The sequence below is a fragment of the Calidris pugnax genome, unplaced genomic scaffold, assembly GCF_001431845.1.
Source record: "Calidris pugnax isolate Ruff unplaced genomic scaffold, ASM143184v1 scaffold71, whole genome shotgun sequence".
Lineage (NCBI taxonomy): Eukaryota > Metazoa > Chordata > Aves > Charadriiformes > Scolopacidae > Calidris > Calidris pugnax.
Window position 1 is genome coordinate 2,169,389 of NW_015090882.1, and position 26,407 is coordinate 2,195,795.

At 41.5% G+C, this 26,407-nt stretch overlaps 1 protein-coding gene across 1 annotated transcript in view; it reads left to right on the forward strand.

The window, feature by feature from the left end:
* Window positions 1–15,344: 15,344 nt before the first annotated feature.
* CUL1 (cullin 1) overlaps window positions 15,345–26,407 on the forward strand; it is a 38,212-nt gene continuing 27,149 nt past the window's right edge. The window contains exon 1 of the mRNA XM_014946968.1: window positions 15,345–15,642. Coding sequence (XP_014802454.1) covers window positions 15,503–15,642 — 140 coding nt within the window. The 5' untranslated portion in view covers window positions 15,345–15,502. The remainder of the gene's footprint in view (window positions 15,643–26,407) is intronic.

Sequence of the window (26,407 nt, forward strand, 5' to 3'; positions counted from 1 at the left end):
AGGCTGGGCCCGGCCTGCCCGCCTTTCTTCTCCCGGGCGCCTACCTGGCTCTGGAGCGAGGGAGGCGGCGGGGGTTGTTGTCCGGCTCGCTCGCGGATCCGGCCCCGGGAGCCGCGGGCCGGGTCGGGGCCGGGAGGCCGCTAACTGCGCATTCGAAATCCGTCGCCCTCCTCGGGGCGAGAGCCCGCCCCGCCGCTGCCCGGCTGCCCCGGCCCCGCCAGACCTGCCCGCCGGCCAGCCTGCCCGCGCCCTCTCTGCCTCCCGCTCCGGCCTGGGCCTCCTTTCCGCCTCCCTGCCCTCCCCCCTGACCGCGGCCCCCGCATGGCCGGGCCCGCCACGGTGGCTGCCCCTGCCTTTCCCTCCCGGCCCCTCGGGCCTGTCCTCCCGCCGCTCCGGCCCCGAGACTGCCTTCCCCAGCCGCCCCAGGCCCTGCTTGTCCCAGGGCTCTGCTCCCTTCTTCCCATGAGCTTTTGTCCATAACTTCACTGGTCACTGTTTTCGGGTGTTCACCTGCCTTCTGTTCTCCCTGTCCTTCTCTGTGCCGCCGCCTTTCAGCTTCTTGTATCCCAGCAATCCCCGCAGCCCCAGTGACATTCAGGTCTGTCCAGGAGCTCTTTGGTTCTACCTAGAGAAATTGCCCGGTGATCCCGGTGCCGTCGTGGCTGCTGAGGGATATTCCCCACAGCTCCTCCTTGTCACCTTCTCCAGGTTTCTCTCGCTGTCAAGGACTGCGCACCAGGCTTCCCCTTGTTGCCACCTACTGTTGTGGCCTTACCAGAGAAGGTGCCCCCTCTAACCTTTTATCTGTTTGTGTGTTTGTGCATTTATTGTCATTGCAAATAATCACCTCGTTTGCTTCCCAGGAACTTTGCCACTGAAAGCTAACTGTGTCCTTACTGGGATCCTTTTCCTATCCTCCTTATTTCCTCTTCAATTTATGTTCCATCACCATAATTATCCCCCTATTACCTTTACCCTTTGAATTTTCTTCCTCCCAGTAACTGTTCCCTTCACCATGCTTTTTTGCCCTTCTGGTCTTATTTTCCTGTCATTAAACCCTTCCTTGTGATCTCACCTAATACTCTTTCCTTTCCACATATTCCTTTCCTTTATACATTCGCATGCGGTCTCCCCCACTTCGTATTTAAATCCTCCAGCTGTGCCTTTGAGGAGAAAGGAATTTAACCCTAGGTTATCTGTATACTTGTCAGTCAGCATGAAGAGGACACGGACTACTTCTTTCACCTTTTTGTTTTCATTTGTTTTGTTACTGGCTTCCTCAACAACCTTTCCCAGTATATGTGTTCATATATAATCATATACCTCCCCCTAATGCACATGCGTGCTCTGATGCTAGTCTGGGGGAAAAAAAGAAAGTCTGTCTTGGAAATCCTTTTGGCAAGAGTAGGAGGAATAGTCTGGGAGAACCAGAAATGCCTAGTGGCCATGTAGCTTATGTTAGGCCAAATATTGTTTGTAATACCATATTGTGAATTGCTACCTTGTTGATACAGAGTGTGTTTGGAATTTTCTCTTTAGAGTAGTGAGATACTTCATAGATACCGTGGTGCGTAGTTTTTACTCCAAAGATACTCCAGAGCATTGCAGGAGTGAGCTGCTGCAGTGTTGTGTGTTAGTGTCTGTGTTGCATTGATACTCCGTGTTTCTGCTGGTGACTCTTACTAGAAAGAAGTCTTTTTCCCCACTTTGTGACTTCTCTTGTTTCTCAGTATTTATTACCCAACTTCTTGTTTTACGTCTTTCTTAGTTCTTTGGGTCTTAAGATTGATTACGTTTCACAATCGTATCATCACCGTGTATTTGAGGTGCCATTGAAACACTGCACATAGTTGTCTTGTGGAGGTATGGGGAACACATATGATCTCAGGAGTAATTTATACGCTTAACTCTAGAATCTAGGTTTGGTGCCTACCCTTAACAGCTTCTTATTTTCTCAGCTGAGTTTCTGCAGATCCTAGTAACTCGACAACAGCTCAAAGTAATGAACTAGTCTTCTGATCTGAATTACTTCTCTGTAGGAAACTTATTACACTGCCTAGCCAGGGAACTTGTAGAAAACAGTTTCTTAGTTTAGACATCTGAATTATACATTCGCACCCCACTCCTCGGCTGGCAAAACAGTTGTAGTGCTTTAACTAAACGATTTTTCTTCCACCTTAGTCTTTTTTTGCACTGGTTTGAACTTGCCTTATAACTTGGGCCTGTTAACTTGGAGCGTTGGCATGAGAAAATTGCATCGCTTTAAATAATTTAAATTAATTTAAGCTAAATTGATGCACGCTCTTATTTGGATACTGAATTGGGGGTGGTTTTTTTGAATTTAGCTTATTCTTACTGTTGGCATAAGGTTTTACATTTTAGCTGTACTGTTATGAAAACAATACTGAGTCCTTTGAAAAAGTTATTTCAGATATTCACCTTAAAAATGTTTTCTTACAATTTATGTGTTAAGATCTCTGAGTACAGCTTTTCATCTGTTGCGTTTCTCAAGTAGTGCCTGGTTCTGTGTAGTCACAGTTACTTCAGTAGGGCCCAGCTTAATGATGAGTCACATCCTGGGAGTCAGTGGTTGCTGAATTGGGTATACCTGGAGTCTTCTCTCTTGGCCCTTAGGTTTGGGGTTTTGTTTGGGCTTTTTTGTTTGTTTGTTTTAAATTCCTAGTTGATGAAACAGCTTTAAAGATGCCCCACTTGCATTTATACCACTCTCAACATCAAAAATACCTATCGCCATGAATGTGAAGTGAGGGGATTGTCCTTAGAAGAGGTTGTCAGTGTGTTACAGGTGGATACACGTGTTGTGTGCTACACTCTTCAACCAAGAAGGCAGAATGAGATGAAAGTGTAAGGTGTCTGGATGAGTGCTTCTGCTCAACAGCGTGACCGTGCTGTTGTAGTTCCCCTGCTGTCCCAAAGGGTCTGTCTGCCTGTGGGGTAGGTGTCCCGCTTGGATGGCCATGCTGGAAGGATGCTGTCCCAGCAGCCTTCAGGTCAATACAGTCTTCTTGCTGCACAGAGCTGGGAGGAAGGAAGAGTGTGGAAAAGTTGGTCTTGGAAGTTCTGCATGTGCTTTAGGAAAGCATGAATTATTTTAAACTGACGACTTAGGTGCCAACATCGTTTTTTGGCAAGTGGAAACTCAAAAAATTTTAATTACTCTATTTAAGATCATCCTCATGTAAAGAAATGGTTGTTGGAATCAACATTTAGAGGCCTAGGTAAAAGTTGTAACCTATATAGGGTACAAACTTAAACTACATTTTTTTTACAATTTTTAATGGAGACACCATTGAGTTTCCCATGTTATAAAAGAATTTCCAGTAAGGAAACAGCAAGAAAATGTAATGGTTGGAAAATTACAGAAGGCTGTTGAGCTTGTCTATGTAAGTAACTTGCTGTTTTATTCTAAGAGTTATAGGTTTATCAGTGGAAGAACGACTACAGATTGACTGCTGATGGTTCTACTGTAATGCAGTTCAGACCCATTACTGACATGACTAAATGACTTCCTAATGAAATTGTCCTGAGCTGATGTGCCCTGCTGTGGTGCCTTTACCATAACTACAGAAGTGGAATATTCTCATATTTAACCATTTGTTGCATTAGCCAGCATGAGTAGTTACATGAGGCCTAATCAGGGAATGGTTGCCATACAGCTGCTGGGAAAAGCATTGTTTTAGCAAATAGCACGTGTCCCAAAGGGTAATTTTCTGACAGTTTTCTTTTTACCCACAGAACCTCTGATGCCACAGCAGTGAACTGCTTTGTGTTGCCACCTCACCTCTTCTTGTAAGTGGTGCAGGTTCAAAATCAAATGTATTTTATTTAAAAGCCAAACATTTCTTACATTCCACTTTTAGTGTCACGTTTTTCAAATCCCTCTTCATCTCTGAGCCCTGAAAAAGTGAATGAAGTCTACTGTGAAATTAGGAAAATATTAATTCCATTTTGCACTTCAGGAAACTGGTATAGAGATCATATGTAAATTTTTGCCAGAGTTGGGCAAAACTCCTTTTACTTTATCCTCAAGATTGTCCTACCTTCTTTGCCAATTGTATCATGGACTTGTAAAAAGAAGCAGGACCAGCAGGCCGAGGGAGGTGATTCTCACCCTCTGTTCTGCTTTTATGAGATCCCACCTGGAGCGTTGCACCCACCTGTGGTGTCCCTGGCACAAGACAGACATGGACCTTATAGAGAGGGACCAGACGAAGGCAACAAAAATGGTGAAGGGGCTGGAACACCTCTGCTATGAAGAAAGGCTGATAGAGTTGGGCTTGTTCAGCCTAGAGAAGGCTTGAGGGAGACTTTGTGGAGGCCTTGCAATATAAGAAATATGGAGAGAGATGTTTTTACCAAGGCCTGTAGTGACAGAACAGGGGGCAACCCTTTTAAACTGAATGAGGGTAGATTTAGATTGGACATAAGGAAGAAATTCTTTATGATAAGGGCTGTTAGACACTGGACCAGGTTACCCAGAGAAGTTGTGGATGGCTCATTATTGAAAGTGTTCAAGGCCAGGTTGGATGGAGCTTTTAGCAACCTGGTCTAGTGAAAGATGTCCTTGCCCATGGCAGGAGGGTTGGACTAGATAATCTTTAAAAGTTCCATACAGCCCAGATAGTTCTATCTGTGATTCTTGAATAAACAGCATAACTTTGATGTGATGGTTTTCCAAGAACTCAAGAAAAATTAATGTCATCTTCTTTCCTTCCCTTCCCCTTTTGATTATTCTGGTTTGGACTCGGAAGGTTTCGCTGCTGTAGCTTGGTCTAGCAGGTATGAAACATTGCTTGACAACAGTACTAAGAATAAAGGATCAAATACATTTTCTCCGAGGACTTTGTAGTTAATGCAGTAGATTCAAGTATACTCTTCTGTTTTTCTTTAAATTTGAAGTACCTAAAGGTGATATAAAATGATCCTTGCTTTTGGGTTTCATTAGATTTGCCCTAGTTAATGTTGTTGTATGTCTCAATCTCGGTGTAAAGGAGTGAAAGGAGTAAAGGAAACTTTTTATTCACACGTAGGATGGTGGGGATCATGATGATTGAAAATTTTTGCAGTGTGGACAGCTGCTCACTCTGCTCTGCTAATGTACTGATCTTTTGAATGCATGGATATGCTTCTCATCTCCTATTCTCATGAAGAGACTGTTGGTTTTGCTACCGGGACACCGATGAATACAATATAGACAAAAGTTAATTTTTTTTACCTTAAAGGAGGGAATTACAAAAATTTGGGTTATTAGCAATGCAATCAGCCATAACTGAACTCAGGAACTTCTTGTTTGCATTTTTAATTTGCATCTGAGGTAACTTGGCTTTTTTGTTGCTCTGCATGTTGGAGGTTGGACAATATCTTAATGTGGATTAGAGTTCAGAAGTAAGGCTGCTGGTGTGACCTTAGTTCACCCTGGTTTGCTCTGTAATTTAAACTTAATTTCGTATGTAAATTTGCAAGCTCCTCTCAGAGCAGTGGAGAGTCGTCTGGAAGTTTTATCTAAAGTTTGGAGGAAAAAAGAGTGTTATAGGAAACAGTTCTTTTTTTGTTAGATGTTAGTCTTACCATCTTGCTTTTCGTGGTAATGATGTCATGGGGAATTGTCCTTGCAGGATCATTAAGGTCTCTAAACTGGCCCAAGGTATTCCAGAGTTTCCAGAGTCTTCTGTGTGTGTTCTTGCTAAATTGCATTTGATATGACTCCCCACTGCCACCTTCTTTTATTTATCTTTTTTTTTTTTTCCCTGTATCATAAAAAAAGGAAGGTGTATTTTTCTGTCTTCTGCTTGGCATGCTAGATATCTAGCATTGTATTATCATGGCTGTCCTCCCTCATCTTCCTTTTCTGCATCATCCTGGCTGATGCAACAAATCATAGAATGGTTAGAGTTGGAAAGGACCTCAAAGATCATGGAATTCCAACGCCCTGCCCTGGGCAGGGACACCTCCCACCAGACCAGGTTGCTCCAAGCCCCATCCAGTCTGGCCTTGAACCCCTCCAGGGATGGGGCAGCCACAGCTTCTCTGGGCAGCCTGTTCCCTCACAGTAAAGAATTTCTTTCTGGTATCCAGTCTAAATCTCCCCTCTTTCAGTTTAAAACCATTACCCCTCGTCCTATGGCTCCACTCCCTGATAACAAGTTCCTCCCCATCTCTCCTGTAGCCCCTTCAGGTACTCGAAGGCTGCTATAAGGTCTCCCTGGAGCCTTCCCCGTCTCCAGGCTGAACAAGCCCAGCTCTCTCAGCCGTGGCCCTCCTCATGGGCCAACAGGACCATGTCTTCCCTGTACTGAGGCCTCTGGGCCTCTCCAACAGGACCATGTCTTCCCTGTACTGAGGGCCCCAGAGCTGGACACAATACTCCAGGCGGGGTCTCACCAGAGCAGAGGAACAGATTCCCTTCCCTTGACCTGCTGGCCACGCTTCTTTTGCTGCAGCCCAGGACAACTCCCTTAAAGATGGCCAAAAAAAAACCTGAAAAAGTTTTACCTCAATTAGTCCATTACGTTATTTGCAAAGTCGGTGCAGTAAGACTGCCACGTAACTTTTCTTGTTGGCAGGATTGTTAGTATTGACCAAAGTTTCCTTCAGCTGCAAGCGCAGGAGAATTGGCTGGTATGGAGGCATCAGCAAACCTTCTCTGCCTCTGTCTGTTAGTGCCTGTGGGGGGGGGTTTGGTTTGTATTAGCTATTGCATTACTGTAGTGAGATCTTCATCAAAAGTTGCAGGCTGGAGGGCTGGGCAAGGAAGAACCTCATGAGGTTCAACAGGGAAAAGTGTAGGGTCCTGCACCTGGGGAAGAAAAATGTCAGGTACCAGTACGGGTTAGGGGTGGACCTGCTAGAGGCAACTACTGAAGAGAAAGATCTAGGGGTCCTGGTGGACAACAAAATGACAATGAGCAAACAGTGTGCTCTTGTGGCCAGGAGGCCAACGGAATCCTGGGCTGCAGAGGGAAGAGTGTGGCCAGCAGGTCAAGGGAGGTCATTCTGCCCCTCTGCTCTGCACTGGTGAGGCCACAACTGGAATCCTGCATCCAGTTCTGGGCTCCCCAGTTCAAGAGGGACAGGGAACTACTAGAAAGAGTCCAGCGTAGGGCTACAAAGATGATTCAAGGATTGGAGCATCTCCCTTATGAGGAGAGACTGAGAGAGCTGGGACTCTTTAGTCTGGAGAAGAGAAGGCTGAGGGGAGACCTTATCAACGCCTACAAGTATCTCAAGGGAGGGTTGAAGGAGGAGGGAGCCAGACTCTTTTCAGTGGTTCCCAGTGAGAGGACGAGGGGCAATGGGCACAAGTTGGAACATAAGAGGTTCCACTCAAATATGAGGAGAAACTTCTTCACAGTGAGGGTGACAGAGCCCTGGAAGAGGCTGCCCAGGGAGGGTGTGGAGTCCCCTTCTTTGGAGATTTTCAAGCCCCACCTGGATGCTCCTGAGTAACATGCTCTGACAAGCTCTGGGTGGTCCTGCTTTAGCAGGGGAGTTGGACTAGATGATCTCTAGGGTCCCTTCCAACTCTACAAAAAATTCAGTGAAATTCAGTGAACTGTTTGCCCAAGGAAGACAAGGGTAAAGCTGAAATCAAGAAGTAAAGGAAGAATGTTAAAGAACTAATAAAAGAATAGGCGAGGAGAAGTGAAGAAGCAGCACATTCGAACTCGCTTGGTGCTCTTCTGAGGGACAGTCGTTTGTGTTTTGGACAAATCCTTGTAATCAGGCATCCAAATGAAAACCATGTTGGTTAAAAAGGCTTTTAGTGAACATGATTGTGCATAATTTAAATAAATAAGAAAGGTGTAAAAATTGCAATTCCAGGTTGCTGGAATTCTGTTGAAATTTTAAAATAAAGGGCAATTGAATTTTCTTTCTAGCTGTGAATTGTTCTTTACATCCAGGCTTTTGGTGGTTGGTTTTTTTTTTTTTTCAGCTGGCAGCTGTTTGATTGGCACATGAAGTAATGTAGGGGTGTGTTCTTACACTGCTATAGATAGTATTGGTCAGATCTGGAACAGGGACAGGAGAGGGTGGGAATAACTTCCACCCTCCAGCCCTGAATAAAGGCATTTTCAGGGAGGCAAAGTGTAAATTTGGTGTAAAGTAGTTGCTACAACTTGGTATTAAACTACTGGCAAATGAAGCATACTTGCTTCTACTCTAAATACTCTAAACTATAGTTTTTTGTTTTGTTCTGTTTTTTCTTTGTTTTAGATGCTATGCAGGATGCTTTTACTACCCAAAGACAGCTTTAGGAAGGGAGGAGTGTATGCATGGATACATCTGCCTTTTTCTCATAATGAGATGAACTGAATTTAACTCTCTTGAAAAGCTTTAGCTCGTCTTATTTTCACACTACATGTAACTCAGTATTTTGTAATAATACAGAGGAACTGAACATTGCAATTTGCATAATTTGTCTCTTAAATATCTTTTGATACTGAAATGGGGAAAAAAGATTCTCATCTTTCCCTTCTGGTACTGATATGATTTCTGGAATAACCATTTTTTTACAATAGTTGTGGTTTCATTTTGCTGGAACGCAGTGCAGTAGAGAGATTCTCCAAATGTTGATTAATTACAATTTTGTAGCATGTAAAGTGCTAAGGACATTATGCCTGCTCCTTGCTTTAAGGATTGAGTCACTTTACATGCATGAGCTGTCTGCCTAGTTTATAGCCTGGGTATTTGGTGACCTAAAATACTTCTGGACAGAAATGTCCATGCTGTAAAATGTTGTGTGCAGGACTATAGCTCAAATAAGCTATGTTACGTTATAGTTTTGAGCTCTTAATTGTAACCTCAACTGAAGTCAAGTAAACACAAAATAATTAATTTGCAGGTACCTGGACATAAAAAGCATCTTTGCTATCATAAATTGTGAGTGCAAGCGATTACAGGGACAAAATAGAATTATTTCTCTTGTCTCTTTCCATTCCATCAAACACAAATGTGTGCTAGAATGGAGGTTGTGTCCTTTAGGTTCACGAGATGTATTTAACCTGGAGAATTTTTTTCCAAGAAATGGCTTATAAATTGTAAAGGCAAAGAAGTAAAAGGTGAAAGCAAAGGGAAATTTTAAATGTCTCCCCCACCTTTCCCCAGTGCTTATACTGGATGAATCTTGTAGATTGTATCTTACAGGCTAACTAGCGGGGGGGGGAGGTGTATTGTTCTCAGCTCTCTCCTTGGCATTTACATGCCTTCTCCAAAGGTGTGTGTTTGTGTGACTTGAAGAGGAACCTTAAGCCTGGTTTGTGGGATGGATGATTTGCAGTGTCGTATCTGTGAAACTGGTCATGTTTGGTAAGAGAGGATATATGAATAATAAATAACTTCTTGGGTTATGAGAGGGGTTTGGTTTATTTTTTTTGGTAAGTTTTGTATTAAGCCTAACAATGAAAACTATAGAAGTGCTTATTGTAAGGCAAAAACTTGCCAAATACTTTGATATGTAATACTTCAGGGTCACTTCAACCATAGTGATTTTGAAATATATGTGAGCTAGAGTATAAACCAGCATCCAATATCTTAGGTTGTTCTAAAAATAGTGTAAGATAAGCAAACAGCTTGTGTTAGAACAAAGGTGGTGTTAGGTAAGTTAGAGGACTAAAGCTGGAAAAATGGAGAGAAAAACTTTGGTAAGAGGAATTTCATCTTGCATCTCTAAGTGTGTGGCTATATTAAATGTACTCCTTTTTCTTTCCTTTTGAAGCCAAAGATTAAACTTATATTGTGCTTCAGCATTTCAGCACAGAGGGCTGATCTTTTGCTTGTGGAGGCCATTTAAATGAGCATTGTGACTCTACCAATTTTTACAAAAGATGTTAAACTGCAACCAGTGTCCAAATGAACTTATACTGTATTTCTGTTACTGGGAAACTTGCATTCAGTTTTAGAAGATGGATTTGAGGCAACGCACAGAGGTGAAATTCTGATTTTTTATTATTTTTTTTTAAATACATACTTGTAAACTTTAGGAACTTCATAACTTTTTAATGGCATTCATTCCACCATAGGTTATGAGTGAAACTTGCTTCTCTTCCCTCATGTGTTTGTTTTCAGTATGATTGAATCTGGTGGCTTTAGCTCAAGCTATTAGGTCTGACAAGAATGCTTTCCACATGTTAGAAATTAGACAAGGGAAATTGATTTGGAAATCACTAAGTCTAGGTCCTATGCCTCCTGATCCTGTCTTTAAAAAATGCTGGCTGGACTCTTGGAAAGTTGGAAAACCTTGCTCTGGATCTGTAAGTTCATACTGGGCCAAGAAGCTGACAACTTCAAATTCTGTCTGTAATTATTGAAATAAGCTATCTTGAAATCTGTAGTTGAGAAATAGGTGGTTGTGGGAGGACAACAGGTGATGTATAGGCCTCAGAGCTGTGAAGCTAAAAGTTATGTTGTATTAGGACATAAAACCAAGGTAATGGCTCTAGCAGATAGCTTGAGATGCTGTAAATCTGCTGGGTTTTATTAATGTTTTTTAGATAAAAGCAGGATTAACCTTCAGATTTTCTTATAGGCCGCATTCGACATACACCTCGTTTTCCTCAGATGGGATATCTAAAAGAAGTACCATTTATTGTTAGACAATCAGCAAAAACAAAACCAGCTTTCCCATGCCATGTGTTGCCTTGCATGGGAGGTGTGTTATGCCCTGTCCCCCCGCCCGGTAATGAGAAGGGATATCTTCTGTCCTGCAAGTTTTTAGAAATAATTACCTCCTTTTGATGATTTACACGGGCAGAAATGACAGTTTTGTTTGGCAGAAATATTACCACTTTTTGACATGGGTGGAAATGGCAGATTTGTTTAACGGTGTTTTTTAATTGCGGTGCCTGAACGCTGGGGTGAAAGGTGGGGTGGTGTTGAATGCTTTCATGGGTATTTATCAGCTGGAAAGGGCAGGAGTAATTGTTTTTTCATGTAAATACAGCTGGTCCTGATGATACAATGAAGTCTGGGTTCTCTGGTCCAGAGCTACAGAGCAGATGTTGCACCTCAGGCAGGTGGTCCTGGCCACGCAGCAGGTCACCAGCAGGTTTCATCCATTGGATGGATGACACTTCAGGATAGACTTAAGCATAGTGCTGCCAGCAGCAGCACTTCCGAAGATGAGAGATCTCACTGATGTAAAGGTTATGACTTTGTGTAGAGATTTTAATCCATCTGTAGCAAATTCATGGTTCTTGGGAGGGTGGTTGCTCAGGGCAGTTGCCCACAGCCCCAGCACGGAGTAAATGGTAGACCTCTGAACTCTCTTTGCTCCCTCCTTGTAAGTTTAGCAATTGGGACATTGAGTAAAGAGATGCAGAGTGTAACTACTGTGGGCCAGATTTGACCTTCCAGAATTGTTTGCCTAGAAGAGGTTCTCTGTGCGTGAATCACAAAAATAATTCTGAAAACTACACTTGACCCTTTTCACATGAAATAGAATTTCATATTCTCACTGTGTGTTTGTGGATGGTAACAACTGTGCTGAGTAACAAAGCCTTGTTTTATCCGTCCTCTCTCTATACATGTAATACCATAGCTTAGTTTAACTACTTAATACCTTAACTACAAAATGAAAGAAGCTCTTACGTAGTGAAACTTTACTCCTCTTAAGGTGATATATTCATAATTACCTTTCTATTTTTCTGCATGTCAATAAATCCGATAAAAATGAGAAGTAGTTTATAGCATTATTAATATATTGCTCCATTTCCCAACTGTGTTAACCAGTAACTAACTGGAAAAAAGTAAATTATCTGAGCCTAGGAAATTAGTGAGATGATGCTATTATTCTGTATTCATGTCTTTAATTGCAAAATTTAAATTGGAAGCCAGCCAAGAGATAGTGAGGCAGTGTTGTCAAATGCCTTGGAATTTATTCCTTATAAAGAATATTTCTATGCAGTGGACTGCATGAGAAAACAAAAATCAAAGTTAAGTTCTTTTTCATTTAATGCCTACATCCTGAGTTTTATAGAGAGGGTTACTTTAGGGGGAGGGGAGGGAAAATCAGTACAGTGTGAAAGAGGAACACCTTGAGTTGAAAAGATTCTGTGAAAAGGTAATACTTGTAGGTGCACCGGGGTACATAAAAACTAGGAGATGCTAAATTAGAGAAGAAAGTTAAATATTTCCATCATCATACAGGGAGGAATTCCACATCTGCAGGGCAGCCAGTGACCACGGGCTTGCAATGGAAGGGTGGCTGCCTCATCCTGGCACCTGGAGAGATGGCTGAGTAGGAGCCCTGGCTGTCACTGCTCACTGCAGCCTTCCTGGGGAGGGACTTCAGCCCAGTTGTGAACTGTTATAATGGGATGCTTTCTGCTGGTTAGCAAGGGGTTGGCCTTTTGTTAGGAACTTCTATACAGCAGTGAAGTATTTTGTATTAGTGGCTCCAAAATATTTTTACTAAAATGCACTGTAATTCTAGGCTGTTGTTTTTTGCAGATTAATGAGAGAGTAACGGTCAGTTACTTTCTACATGTGCTGCACTCGTAGTAGAGTTGTAGATTTAGAATCATAGAACGGTAAGAATTGGAAGGGACCTTAAAGATCATTGAGTTCCACCCCCCTGCCCTGGGCAGGGACACCTCCCACCAGCCCAGGTTGCTCCAAGCCCCATCCAGCCTGGCCTTGAACCCCTCCAGGGATGGGGCAGCCACAGCTTCTCTGGGCAACCTGGGCCAGTGTCTCACCACCCTCACAGTAAAGAATTTCTTTCTGGTATCCAGTCTAAATCTCCCCTCTTTCAGTTTAAAACCGTTCCCCCTTGTCCTATCACAACACTCCCTCCAATCTCTCCTGTAGACCCCTTCAGGTCCTGGAAGGCTGCTCTAAGGTCTCCCTGGAGCCTTGTGTTCTCCAGGCTGAACTACCCCAACTCTCTCAGCCTGTCTTCATAGCGGAGGTTCTCCAGCCCTCTGATGATTTATGAGGCCTTCCACTGGACCCATTCCAACAGGTCCATGTCCTTCCTGTGTTGAGGACACCAGGCTGGACACAGTACTCCAGGCGGTGTCTCATGAGAACAGAGTAGAGGGGCAGAATCACCTCCCGTGACCTGCTGGCCACACTTCTCCTGATGCAGGCCAGGGCACGGTTGGGTCTCTGGGCTGCCAGTGCACATTACTGGCTCATTCTGAGCTTCTCATCCATGAGCACTCCCAAGTCCTTCTCCTCAGAGCTGCTCTCCAGCCATTCTTCACCCAACCTGCATTTGTGCCTGAGATTGCCACGTCCCAGGTGCACGACCCTGAACTTGGCTTGGTTGAACTTCGTGAAGTTTGCACAGGCCCACCTCTGCAGCCTGTCCAGGTCCCTCTGGATGGCATCCCTTCCCTCCAGTGCATCAACTGCACCACACAGCTTGGTGTCTCAGCAACACCTCAGCATCTCCAACAAAGATGTTAAACAGCATTGGTCCCAGTACTGACCCCTGAGGAGCGCAACTTGGACATTGAGCCGTTGACCGCAACCCTTTGAGTGCAACCATCCAGCCAGTTCCTTACCCACTGAGTTGTCCATCCATCAAATCCATGACTTTCCAATTTAGAGACCAGGATGTCATGTGGGACAGCGTTGAATGCTTTCCATAAGTCCAGGTAGATGACTGTTGCTCTACCCTTGTCTACCAATGTTGTGGCAATATCGTAAAAGGCCACCAAGTTTGTCAGGCATGACTTGCCCTTGGTGAAGCCATGTTGGCTGTCACCAATCACCTCCTTATTTTCCATGTGCCTTAGCAGAGATTCCAGGAGGATCTGCTCCTTGATCTTGCCGGGCACAGAGGTGAGACTGACCGGCCTGTACTTCCCCGGGTCTTCCTTTTTTCCCCTTTTTGAAGATGGGGGTTATTTTTCCCCTTTCCCAGTCAGCAGTTTGTAACCATGTCTTTTGCATCTATAGAGAGTTCAAATAGTACCTGATGATGTAAGGAACCAGAAAGCTGCTTCTCTCCTGGATTGTAGACATCCAATTAATTGTCTTGCTTTTTTTACTGCAATGCTGCCTTAAGATCATAGTCCGAGGTGGTGGGTGTGTAGCATGTTCCACCGAGGTCGAGGCAAATGGCTACTCACGGACCTTTGTTCTTTCTGGCTTTCATTGCTCTGTGGTGAAAATCCCTCATCGTTAGTACTGCAGCAGGTTTCTGTTTCTAGGAATTAAAGAAGTTAAATACAAATAAGGTATGGTCTGTGTTACGCTTCACCGTGATGATGCATTATTCCCATGTGTCTTTAGTAACCAGTTTGCTGTAATTATAGAAACAGAATGGCGGGGTTGAATTTTTAGTGTATGTTTCATAAGGTGTATATATATTGATTGAATTCTTGTTTTTCCATCTAATCTTCTAAGTAATTGTTGCTCGTGTAAAAAGAAAAATTAGCTCCAGAAGCAGTTTATGTCTGATTGAAATGAGGCAGTACTTGTTGCTTAAATTGACATAATGTGTTTTTTACTTAGAGCTTGAGATTTAAATGCTTATGGGGGTTAGATAGTAAAGGACTATGAGGAGTGGTAACTTACATGTTACTGCAGTAAGGCAGTCATTGACTAAAAAAACCTGAAGAAATGTCTCGATCTTAGGTGGTCTTTTTAGGGTCAAGGAGAAAAGGCAGAAGAGATGTGCTATAAATAATTGGGTGGGGATCAGAGAGGGTGTAACAGAATACTTAATCTTTAAAACAGTATGAAACCTGGGGTAGAACATGCAACAGCCTAGAAGTGGCTGTTACAAAGCACTATGACATACTGTAGATCCTGAAGGAATATCTTTATTTTCTGCTGCTTGAAGATCAAAAATAATAGGATTTATCAGATCTCAGCCTATAGTATACTTGAAATTATGGGGATTTCTTGTGAGCATTTGCTGACAGGCTCTACAGGACAGATTTACTGTAAAGCTTTATTCTTGTCTGTAGAAGGCTGGCAAAAAGTCATCATGTTTCACCGTGTTCTGAATATTTCAGTTAATGGGCTGTAGGGTACAGAGCCATGGAATGGTATGGGCTGAAAAGCACCTTTAAAGTTCATCTAGTCCAACCTCCCTCTGGGCTGAAAAGCACCTTGAAAGTTCATCTAGTCCAACCTCCCTGCCTTGGTACCTACAGGCATGGGGCAGATCCGTGCCCTAACAGTCACGTTTTGTATTGGATTGCTGAATTGTGGAATTACGTTCCTTGGTTCTGATATTGGAGAGCTCATCACGGATTTCTCATCCATATAAATGAAAATGTTTCCATGGGATCATTAATTTTGTATCTTTTTTGTCTAGTGTGAATGAAATTGGACTGTCATATAATGTGTATGTTTTCTTTTCCTTTTGCAGATTGTCTTCCTGGGAAACATCACTCTTTACATATAAAGACTATCTTGATGAGTTGCTGCAACTGAGTTTAGAATGTTACTTGACTTGTGATTCTGATGGAGGAATAACCAAATCTCAGGCTGCTGCACTGGAAGACTTTACAGGAAATACAAAATGTCATCGAATAGGAGTCAGAACCCACATGGACTTAAACAGATTGGTCTTGACCAGATATGGGATGACCTAAGAGCTGGAATTCAACAGGTTTACACCAGACAAAGTATGGCAAAATCTAGATACATGGAACTCTACACGTATCCTAATGCCTAAGCCCGTTAGTACTCTCACTGGTAGTAGATTAGAGGTAGCTTTTTATTTCTCTAAACTCAAAATTGTTTCATAACTGTTTGACTTAATAGCTCTTAAGAATTAATTTTATTTTGAAGATTAGCCTTTTCTGTTTAATCTTAATGGCAAATAAGCAGGAGCATGCTGTTGTCTGGAAAACTGTATCCATAATTATGGCTACCTCTGAATTTCAGGTTTGATTGCTATTATCTTTGACAGAGATTTTATTAATAGATGTAATTTTGAGTCCACAATACACCAAAAGAAAACAGAAATTCTTTTTCCTTTATATGTTAGTTTCTGGCATTAAGCTGCAGGTTTTATTGGTAATAATGTCTGCTTACCTGGAAGTTTTTTCTCCTGTCATTCTCAGAGCAGTAATTTACTCTTGAGTTGGTTTTACAGTTTTCTGGCTGGAGTGAGCACATGCCCAGTGGATTTCTCTTTAATTCCTAGCTTGCGTCAGAGAGCTATTGAAATTTTCCAGCATCTCCCCATTCTGGGAGTTGTTGTAAGATGTTAAAAGGGGGTTGTGTTCATCCTTGTATGTGTGTGCTGAAGTACTATTTGGAAAAGTGTAGGAAACTTGTTTCTGTCAGTGTGTAAGAATCTTCTATAACTTATTCGAAGGAGGGATGTGCCTCTTGCTGTGTTATAGATTCAGTGTTTGACTTCAGCATTTTGTTTGGAAAGTGAGAAATCCTTCCTTTATGTTTTTTTTATCTGTGAAGTGGCATGTAAATGGATTTGGTGAGGAACCACCTCTGCTTTGCATCCCTTGTTCTGTTCTCACTCTCGTAACCGTGTACTGCTCAGTAGAGTAAGCACTGCTTAGGAAGGTGGTGGTACAGCAAAGTGTGTGGGCATGCCAGAAGAGAAATGAGGACTGAATATGTTTCCTGTCTGTCTTTAAGTAGTCCTACTACTTTCTTTATCGATTTTAAGGATTTTTTTGATAAATGTTATTGTTCTGATACATAAATTAACTTCTAAAGCTGTTGTTGGCAATGATTTGGAATTGCACGTGAAATTTTAGTTTGGGGTTATTTTGAAAGGACAGAGCTTTTATAAAAGAAAGAGGAGCTTGAAGTGTATAAAGTCATTAATTCTGTAATTCTCTGAACTTCCTAAGGAGATGGAGAACTTTTGTTTTCTGACATGTAATCTCAGAGTCAATGTTTGATTTTTATCTGTGCCCACAGAATCCTTGTTCCTTGGGTGGGTGGGAAAAACCCTGCGCAGGCTGCTGAGTTTTTCTAGGGTACTACTTTAATAGTGATGGGAAGATGAAATAGCATTTGATTTAGGGCCTGAACATTTCTTAAGACTTAAAATGACTGATTTCTTGCAGCTCTAGGTTCAGCATTGTTCTTGACTGAATGAACCAAGTCTGCAAAAGTGGGATGTCTGGTAGGAATCTGATGCGTAGTAGAACCTCTGAGAGAGATATTTCTTCTGAGTGCCTCTACTCCTGTTGTGAGGCCTATCAAGCAGGGCAGCTGAAGACTTAAGTACTTATTATAGTGGTAATGTTAAAACACTTGCTTTTTTTCCTCTCCTGATGTTCTCAAATATTCTTGTTTGTTGCTTTTATAAATTAGTTAATCTAGTGGAATATTTTGGTGGTTGGCTTTCAGTTGCGGATTAATTTAATAGTCTGATAACTCAGAATACGTGACAGCGGTTAAGATGTTTTAATCTGCTATGAAGACAACAAAGCACTTTGCATTCTATACCAAGTGAACAAGGTGTGCTTAGAAGACTACTCCCCTTTCAGATGCAGTATCTGTAACACACGTGCTCAGTCCTTGCGTGCAGCAAGTCAAATAGTTTGATGGACTTGGATTTCGGCAAGCTCTGCCTGTCAGACAGCTTGGTTTGGAAAGCAGAAAGGATGCAGCTGTAATTGATCTGAACATCAGCCCTACTTAGAAAGATGCTGGGTGTGACAGCAGTTTGGAAACCTTGTGCAGTGGACAGTCGAGCCATGTCCTCATCCTCTTGTGTCCTTTTTTTTTCGTCCTTTTTTTTTTTGGTTGTCAGGAATTTCATTTCATCCCTCTAGTTTGTAAGAGGCAGAGAACCGTGCATACAAGCATACCTGTATTGAGTCCTGTATCTGGTATTGAATTTTCAGTCAAAATTGATCAGAGATGTGGAAGTTCTTGTTGTGCCTTGTTCAGGTGACTCTGGGGAAGAATTGGGAGAGTTACGCAGTTCAGGCCGTCTGGGCCTCCATCCTACCTCCACTCATCTTCTTTGTTCAGTGTCTCTTTCTGTGAGACACTAGAACCAGTCTCTGAGTACAGGGCAGAGCTTGTGCATAAGGTGTTGGTTTTTTTTTTCTTCGTTCCAGTAGGAGAAGAAAGAGGTTGATTATTCCAGGGGTTTCCTAGGTCAGAATACTGAAGAGATGAACCAAGAAATCTTGTTTCTGGGTGGTGGTTGTCAAGATCCTCATCCCTACTTTTTCTAGTTTAGATTCATTTGTGCTCCTGGTTGCAGGGTGTATTCTTTCTCAGATGGGATGATTACCAAATGTTTTTCAGTAGTGCATATACTTTTGTGATTCGTTTTGCTGTCCCAGCTATCCCAAAGCATCTAACCAGAAGAGCAGTCCGTCATGGAAGCTATGATATTTTTATTTACCACTCCTTACATGGGTATGGAGATCAATGTACTAAGGTAATTACTTTCTGAGGTATGTTCTTTGTGTTTCCTATTGAGAAGTTACATATCCATATAGAAACAGAATTCCTTTAGACTGTCGCTTCCTGTGGAAGATGAGACTGGGGTTTTTTTGTTGTACGTCTGTTGCTTTGGTTTTTCCCATGTTTTTTGTTTTTTTTCCCCACATGTGAGATTCTTGAAAATAAAATCCTTTGTCTGGATGTTTTTCTGTCCCTTACCCAGCTATTAATTAATTTCTAGCACCGAAGAGCCTGGTAGCTCCTGCACTAGTACCGAGCATCTTCTGGCAGGCTGTATGGCCAGCTAGCATAGCGTTACACACCAAGCCTTGACTTCATCAGAAAAGCAAAATAGTAAGATTAACTGGATTTCTAGGAGTGGTAAGACCTAACAGCACTGCTAATGTTGTGAGGGAAGGGCATTTTAACCCTGTTTTTTCTTTGGTGGCAATTAGCTTAGAGGCTCTTAGTCACAGGCCTAGGTTGTAAAAGTCAATGGTGGAGCAGTGATAAAGTCACCGAGGAGTGGGTCGCTCCTGAGACTCTGGAGGACTGAATTTCACTGAATTTTTAGAGTTGGAAGGGACCATAGAGATCATCTAGTCCAAATCCCGCTGAAGCAGGATTGCCCAGAGCTTGTCAGAGCATGTTACTCAGGAGCATCCAGGCGGGTCTTGAAGATCTCCAAAGAAGGGGACTCCGCAGCCTCTTCCAGGGCTCTGTCACCCTCAACATGAAAAAGTTCTTCCTCATATTCAAGTGGACCCTTTATGTTCCAACTTGTGCCCATTGCCCCTTGTCCTCTCACTGGGAACCACTGAAAAGAGTCTGGCTCCCTCCTCCCTCAGCCCGCCCTTGAGATACTTGTCGGCATTGATAAGGTCTCCCCTCAGCCTTCTCTTCTCCAGACTAAAGAGTCCCAGCTCTCTCAGTCTCTCCTCATAAGGGAGATGCTCCAATCCTTGAATCATCTTTGTAGCCCTTTGCTGGACTCTTTCCAGTAGTTCCCTGTCCCTCTTGAACTGGGGAGCCCAGAACTGGACGCAGGATTCCAGTTGTGGCCTCCCCAGTGCAGAGCAGAGGGGGAGAATGACCTCCCTGGACCTGCTGGCCACACTCTTCCCTCTGCAGCCCAGGATTCCCTTGGCCTCTTGGCCACAAGAGCTCACTGTTTGCTCGTTGTCATTTTGTTGTCCACCAGGACCCCCAGGACAAGGGCAAGTTCTGGTAGACTGCACCTGGGAGGGTGTTTCACTTGGAACTAATTATTCCCTTTCCTTTCTGCAAAGTTCAAGTCACTGTTCTGCAGCAACAAAAAGGATCCCCGATTGTTGCAATTAGTCAAGGAGTAATGAGACTGTAGTATCAATGTGTACTGAATCTCTGTGTATTTGGTGGAAACTGCCAGTTAGTCTGTCAGAGAGAGCTGTGCTTGTGTGTAGCAAGTTGTAAGCTTCTTTTTTGAGTTGTTGTTGGAGGACCTATTACTTCATTTACTAAAATTATTATAACTCACGTTTGTATTGGTGCAAGTCACTTGTCTTTATGGCCACCTCTTCTTAAACTCCATTTGTGCTAGTTTGCCTTTTGTTTTGGCAGAAGGTGATGCCCATTTTCCAAACTAATCATACAGAGTCTGCAATTTATTTTCCTCAGGCTTCACGGTCTGAGAGGCTGAATTGGGATTTACATACATTTGGATTTAAACTCGGTGGTGGAGAGAATGAAAGGATTTTGTTCCTTTTCTTGTTTTATGTATCTTAAGCAAATTCTCAGACCAGATACTAGACTATAAGAAAACTTTTCTGCCCTGTATTAAACCAGCATTTTTTTTTTATAGCTGAATAGCTTTCTGAAAGCTATTTCCCATATTTTTTTCCATATTTTCTTCCTCCAAGCAGACATCAACTTCTCAGTTTCTAGATATAATTGGTGAATGGAAAGCTTAGTGGTGGTTTATTTCATATGTGTGTGGTTTTTATTTGAAATGTCAAAATTACTTTCTTTTGACATAAACTCATGTTTTTACTGTCTTGATTTACAAAACATAATCTGAGAAGCATTTTAAAGGAATATTTTAGACCAGTGTAGTTAATTTGTGGAACAGAGAAACATTTTTGTCCAGTTTTAATATTTTAATGAAAATTCAGTTGGGGAAAAATAAGACTGCTTAAAGATACCAAGTACTATTAATTTATAGTGAATAAGGTTTTTATTGACATGAAGATATCTTAGAACCTCTTAATTGATAAGAAGAGTATACAGTGCTATGGCAGGTGTGGTTGTTTTATTGAAAAGTGCATCTGTAATGTCCAAATTGACTTTCAAAGTCTTTCTGATTCTGTGTACATCAAAATCATACTGTTGATTTCAACAGTTCTTAGAATACATTTGAGTAGTTGTGTTTTGCATAATTATTATATAGCTCTTATGTGAAACTTTGAAGTAAAATGGCTGAATTTACTATGACTACAATTTGCTCAAGCCTTACACCTGCATATTGAATTTTACAGATGTGTTTCTTATATTATTGTTCTGTTACTAGTCACAGTAATTCTTTTCAAAAGTAATTGCTTTAAGTATTTTAAAGTAAGATTAGATAAAGGTTAGGTTGTTCTGTCACATTTCATTATTTTATGAAAAATCTTTTCCTTGTTTCTGAATTTGCTCATTGTGATTCAGTTTTATTAGCTTATTTTAACATAGTAGTTACCAATGATCTGTTGTACCAAATGTAAATAACTGTGGATCACAAAAGGTTTCTGTAATCTGTTTTATAAGATCGGATTTTTTTTCTCAGATATTAGCAAGTGGTAAAGAAAAAGATTGTTAAACATTAAATAATTAAGTGTCCTGTGCTTACATTTTAAAAATACCAGATGTCTTAGGATAATGCCTGTTTATAAAGTAGAATGTATAAATGCATTTAACTCTTTTATTTATTTATTTATTTATTTTAACCCTGTGGATAGATTCAGCACCAGTAGTCCGAATGTATAAATGCATTTAACTCATTTATTTATTTATTTTAACCCTGTGGATAGATTCAGCACCAGTAGTCCATTGCCCAAGCAAAACACTGAAACCTTCTCTCGGCATCTATTTGCCGGGGTCTTTTGTAGTTGCTTCTATTGCAATCCTTGTCCTAGTGGTTTTTGCTGGAATTCCTGTGTTTTAGTAGGATTTCGGATCAGCGAATGTAAATTAAAACTGTCAGAATCTTTTTATTTTCTGATCACGTGAATCTGTTGTTACCAGGCAGCATGGTATGTTGTTTTATTTTCCTGAACAGATCATTCTGCTTTTTCTGTACAGAAAAGATAGCGGAGTGTTAGGGCAGATACTTTTTAAACCTCAAAGTGTTCCTCTTTCTCTTGAGATTCTCTCATTGGAAGCCATCCTTTTGCTTTTATGTCAAATTGTTTAAGCTCACTCTGGACACACCAAAGCAGCCTCTGCCCTGTATTAGTCCTGCTTGTATTCAATATGGTATTTGATAGCATTTCTCCTGTGCCAGTTGGTGCTTGTGTGTATTGGCTTACGTGTTTGAAGGGTACATAATAGACTTTTCCTTGTGTGGAAGAGTAGGTAAAGTTGTGTGGGTTTGTGTGTATTTATAAAAATTGCTGCTTCTGTTTGAAAGAAGTGCAGAAGATGTTTATATTAGTGTGATCGCTTCCTTTTTTCATGTTCTCCACAACAATCACTTGATGTTCTGCTTGCTTTTTATAGTAGCCAAGAATATTCTGTACAAAAGCAACTTCTGTCAATGCAAAGAACTTTAAACTTAAAAGCAACCTCCGTTATGGTGGTTCTTGCACTTCTGGCATAAAGACTGTATGCTTTATATATGCATTTGGCCTTGAAAATATGTGCTTTCCTTGTAAATCAGTGCTTCTCTGTGATTCTTTCGAGCTTATGCCACAAAGAGGAAAACAAGACGTTATCTATTAGTCTTCAGATGGCTTTTGCTGGAAGTTTCTCCGGTCTCAGACTTGTAGAAACATGCCTGAGCTCAGTTATGCCTGGATTTTTCCTAGCAGCTGCGTTGGCTGATGCTGTAATATCTCCTTCAGTCTCTGCCACCATCCTCCTCTCTGCCTCACAATTGCACTGTTAAGCCATCCCCACTTATCTAATCTAAAGACTTAAATATGCAATTGATTTTTAGGATAAAGTGTATTGAAACACAACTGGAAAATATGTTTGGGCAAGGTCTTTTGTTTGTTTGTAACCTAGAGAAATACAAGTTTTTTTACAAAAGTGGAACTAACCTCAACTTGTTCCCGCAGGCTAGCTGTTGAGGTGTCAGAGCACACAATTAATTACTGCTTACGATCTGTGAAACAGCAAATTTGTGCTTAAAACTGATCTTTATAACAAAAACAGTAGAAGTAATGAGAGAGAAATTCTGGTTAGAGAGTTGTTCAGCGTGTCGTTGCGTGCTTCCTCCTTTTCAAAAGCTTTGTCGCCTTTTCTCTGTGCCCTGCACTTTTGTACTACATTGTATTAATTCTGCTTCCCTTTCAGTTCCTTTTAATTTGATGTATCTCTTCCTCAAGCAAACTTATCCCAGTTACCTTAGTTTTTCATAGCCATGTGAAAATGAGTAATTTTTACCCATCAGTGTAAAATCGGAGTGTTTTCCTGTTGTGTATTGAATTACAAAACTGATACGTGTCTCACATAATTTCTGTTTGCAGCTGCTTCTGGACAAAAAAAACCCTGCTGTATGGAGTATTTTGGTACTTTTCTGGGGCGGAGGGTAGATTACAGGTGACTGTGGCAGCTTAGGTTTGTGTTTTGATGGCGTAGTTGCACAAAACGTATATGCAGTACTACTGAAAGAGCCCGTTTCACTTCCCCTGTGTGGACACAGAAATTCCAGTCTGCTCCACGGAGGATCTGGGAAGGGAGATAAGGGTTAGTTGTAGTGGCATCACCTCCCCAGTCCAAATCACTGGTTTGCCTGCATAAAACTTTCATGCTACTGGAAAAGCAGGTGGCAAGTAAGCCTTCCAGGTGGGTTGTGTATTAGGGTTATTTCCTTCAGTGGAAATGATCCTCCTACAAGGCTGTAAATTCAATTTAGCGTGGCAACCTGGGAATTTTTTTCTTCCTCTGCACTGCCCAGCTCTAGAAACTGAGTCAAGGTTATCAAAAACAGTATAAATTTTATTCAACACAAAGGTGGTGAAATTAATTTATCTTTGGCTGCTTCTTGCGTCCCATTTTGAAGAGTTTCAGAGAAGAACAAAGTTCTGAAAAACATTTTTCGTGTTGATTCAAGCACAGTGCTGAATCAATTGATAAACTTCCTTGCGGTCTTCTACTTCAAATTTGGAATTTGGATAAGTAAATGTAATTTCTCCTTCACCGTAAAGATGGTGTAGAAGTTAAGAGACCGATCTTGAACTGTTCCTCCTGCAGGTGCTTTGCCTGTTTGCTGGGCTGGATCTGAAGCTGGGGAGCCATGCAAACTGTTGTATTGATGGGTTCACTTCTCTGCTTGTTGTAGTATGTGAATTGCTATGTGGAATTGGGCAAGCACCCACAGAAATGTTTCCTAATATCTGTTTGGATATGTATATGGCTTCCAGCATATGAAGCAGTTGGGGGATTAGTTTGCCTTCTGCAACCAAGAATTCTTTTCATAGTGTTCTTCTTGTGGTTCTCGGATGAACTGTCATGTACTTTGTAGTAAGCAGTGCAAGTCTGATTTTGGTTTGAATATGTCAGTCTTTCTGTCAGTCACTGGCTTTAGCAGATGGGAACACATTGTAAACAAAGCGTGAGGGAGGGTTCTTTTATGTATAATATGTCCAAAGAGTTATTTACACTTGCTAACTGCCTCCTGCACAGGCAAACTAACTTCAGTCTGACTTGCACACAACAACGAAAGTAGGACATTTCACAAGTGCTATCTTGGACACTTGGACTAGCAAGACTCAAGACAGAATAACAAATAAACAAGGGCACGACTGGCGTATTTTTATTCCAGCCCTGAGTTGATTAGTCAGGCACGGACAGAAGGTCTCCATATCTCTCAATGCTTACTTTACAAGGAACCCTGGTTTTAATTGTAAAATGTATGGGGTTAGAAAAACGCTTGCGTCTTCTAAGCTTGGTCTTTCATTTTCCTGAAGGCTGTTGTGATTATTCTTGGAGAAGAACAGAAGGAATATTTTCATCAGGCAGTATTCATAAAGCCTGTGAGAATTAGCTGACATCTGGACAATCCTTGTATTTTTAGGCTTGCCCAAAGCCACTTGGAATAGGAGAGTTAGGGGAAAAACGAGACAAGGCTGCCAGCTGGGTATTTATGAATCAGCCCTAAATTCTTTGTATTGTGATGCAGAGATTTTTCCATACACAATTCAGAGGACCTTCTATTAACTGTTTTAAACTGTGAGGTAAGCCCTGCTTTTCCTGTTTGTGAAATGAAAGATTTATATCCAAGAGAAAAATGGTGACGCTGTGTGGCACGCTGTGTCACTTGAACAGGGACTTCTGAAATGGAAGCAGAGGTGGTAAAAGTAGCAACGGTGCCAGGAAAGTTGAACAAATGTCTAGGAGCTGGAAGAAATCATTAATGTCCAGGAAATAAGTGCCTGATAGAGATAAGAGGCTGATAAAAGTTCAGTTGCTAAGCACAAGTGAAGGCTTTATGTTACTAGTTTATATTGTGGGAAATCTAATTATTTAGCACCCGGATGGGGTAAGGTAAGAAGTGTATGTTTTCAAGAAGGGTTAATCTTAGGCAAAGAGCGTTACCCTTTTGGACAGGATGTGATGACTTTTTGAACAAGTCCATGAGTACAGACTGTGAGCAGGCTTTCCTCTGCTTCACACAAAGACCGTGAGCCTTTTCCTGGTGGCACGCAGCATACTCTGATTCTTGAACCCAGTTTAAGGGTATGATTTGTCTGTGAAGCTTTTTTTCTTTTTTAAGCAATCGCAAGGGAGTTAACTGGTTATTTTAAGAGATTTTTCAGCTGTAATGCACCATATATTTGCATATAATGCATCATATATTTCAAATTTAGAATTCCCTTGGTATTTAATTCTGCTGATGTCTTCCATTATATTGTGCCAGTCTTTCTGAAGGGAAAGACTAATCCATTGCTGAAATTTGCTTTTTATTTCCTAATATGTGGCATACTGTGGAGGAAGCCTGTCTAGTGGCTAATGCTTGGCCCACTAGTTAAAACACAAGTTAAAACGAAATTAGACTTTCTGGATTGCTTAATAGGATGCTCTCTAACAAGGAATGTGACTCAGAAGCCTGCCCTCGGACTCTGGGTAGAGTGCTCCTGCTCAGTAGCTTCGTTCCTGTTGGGTAATCATTTGCCTAGTGAGTCATTAGGGTAATTGTTGTTGTCAGATCCGAGTCCTCCTCGAGTTGAATTTGAGTGCTACCAAGCTCGTTTATTTTCCTTGTTTGTGGAGTGTTTCGAGCAATGTGACTTCCACTTGTTACTTTGGAAGAATTCTGAGTATTTGAACCTTCTAGATCAGAAAACAATGTTTAGTTAACAAATACAGCAAGTCTTCTAGGCTGTATCAGTATGAGAGGAAAAAGAATTGCTACCACATACTTAAATATTGGGATTATGCCTGTAGCCTACAACTGGTGAATCTCATTTTATGGTGTGCATTTGAGTATGTGTGTCTCACCATTACTGCTTTCTAGGTTTGTCCCCTGTCTGCCTGTGTTAAATGGCTAAATCTTTTATAAAGGATTGTGTTTGAAGGAATGCAAGAATATTATTCTCTCTGTTTTCAACTACTGAGTGTTGCTTGAGGCTAGTGTTGAAATTTCTGTTCAAATGAAAGAGTATTTGTAGAAGGCCGATATAATGCATCAAATAAACTCCATTTAAACCTTGAAAATAATCTTATCAGCAAATTCTGCTACTTTGTTTTCTTGGTGGTCTTGTTAAGTGAGCATTAGATAAATTTAATTTTGTCGTCGGTATTTGCAGTGTACTTGGCAGTCTGACACATTTCTGCTGCAGATAATTCTCCTGACAATCACTTT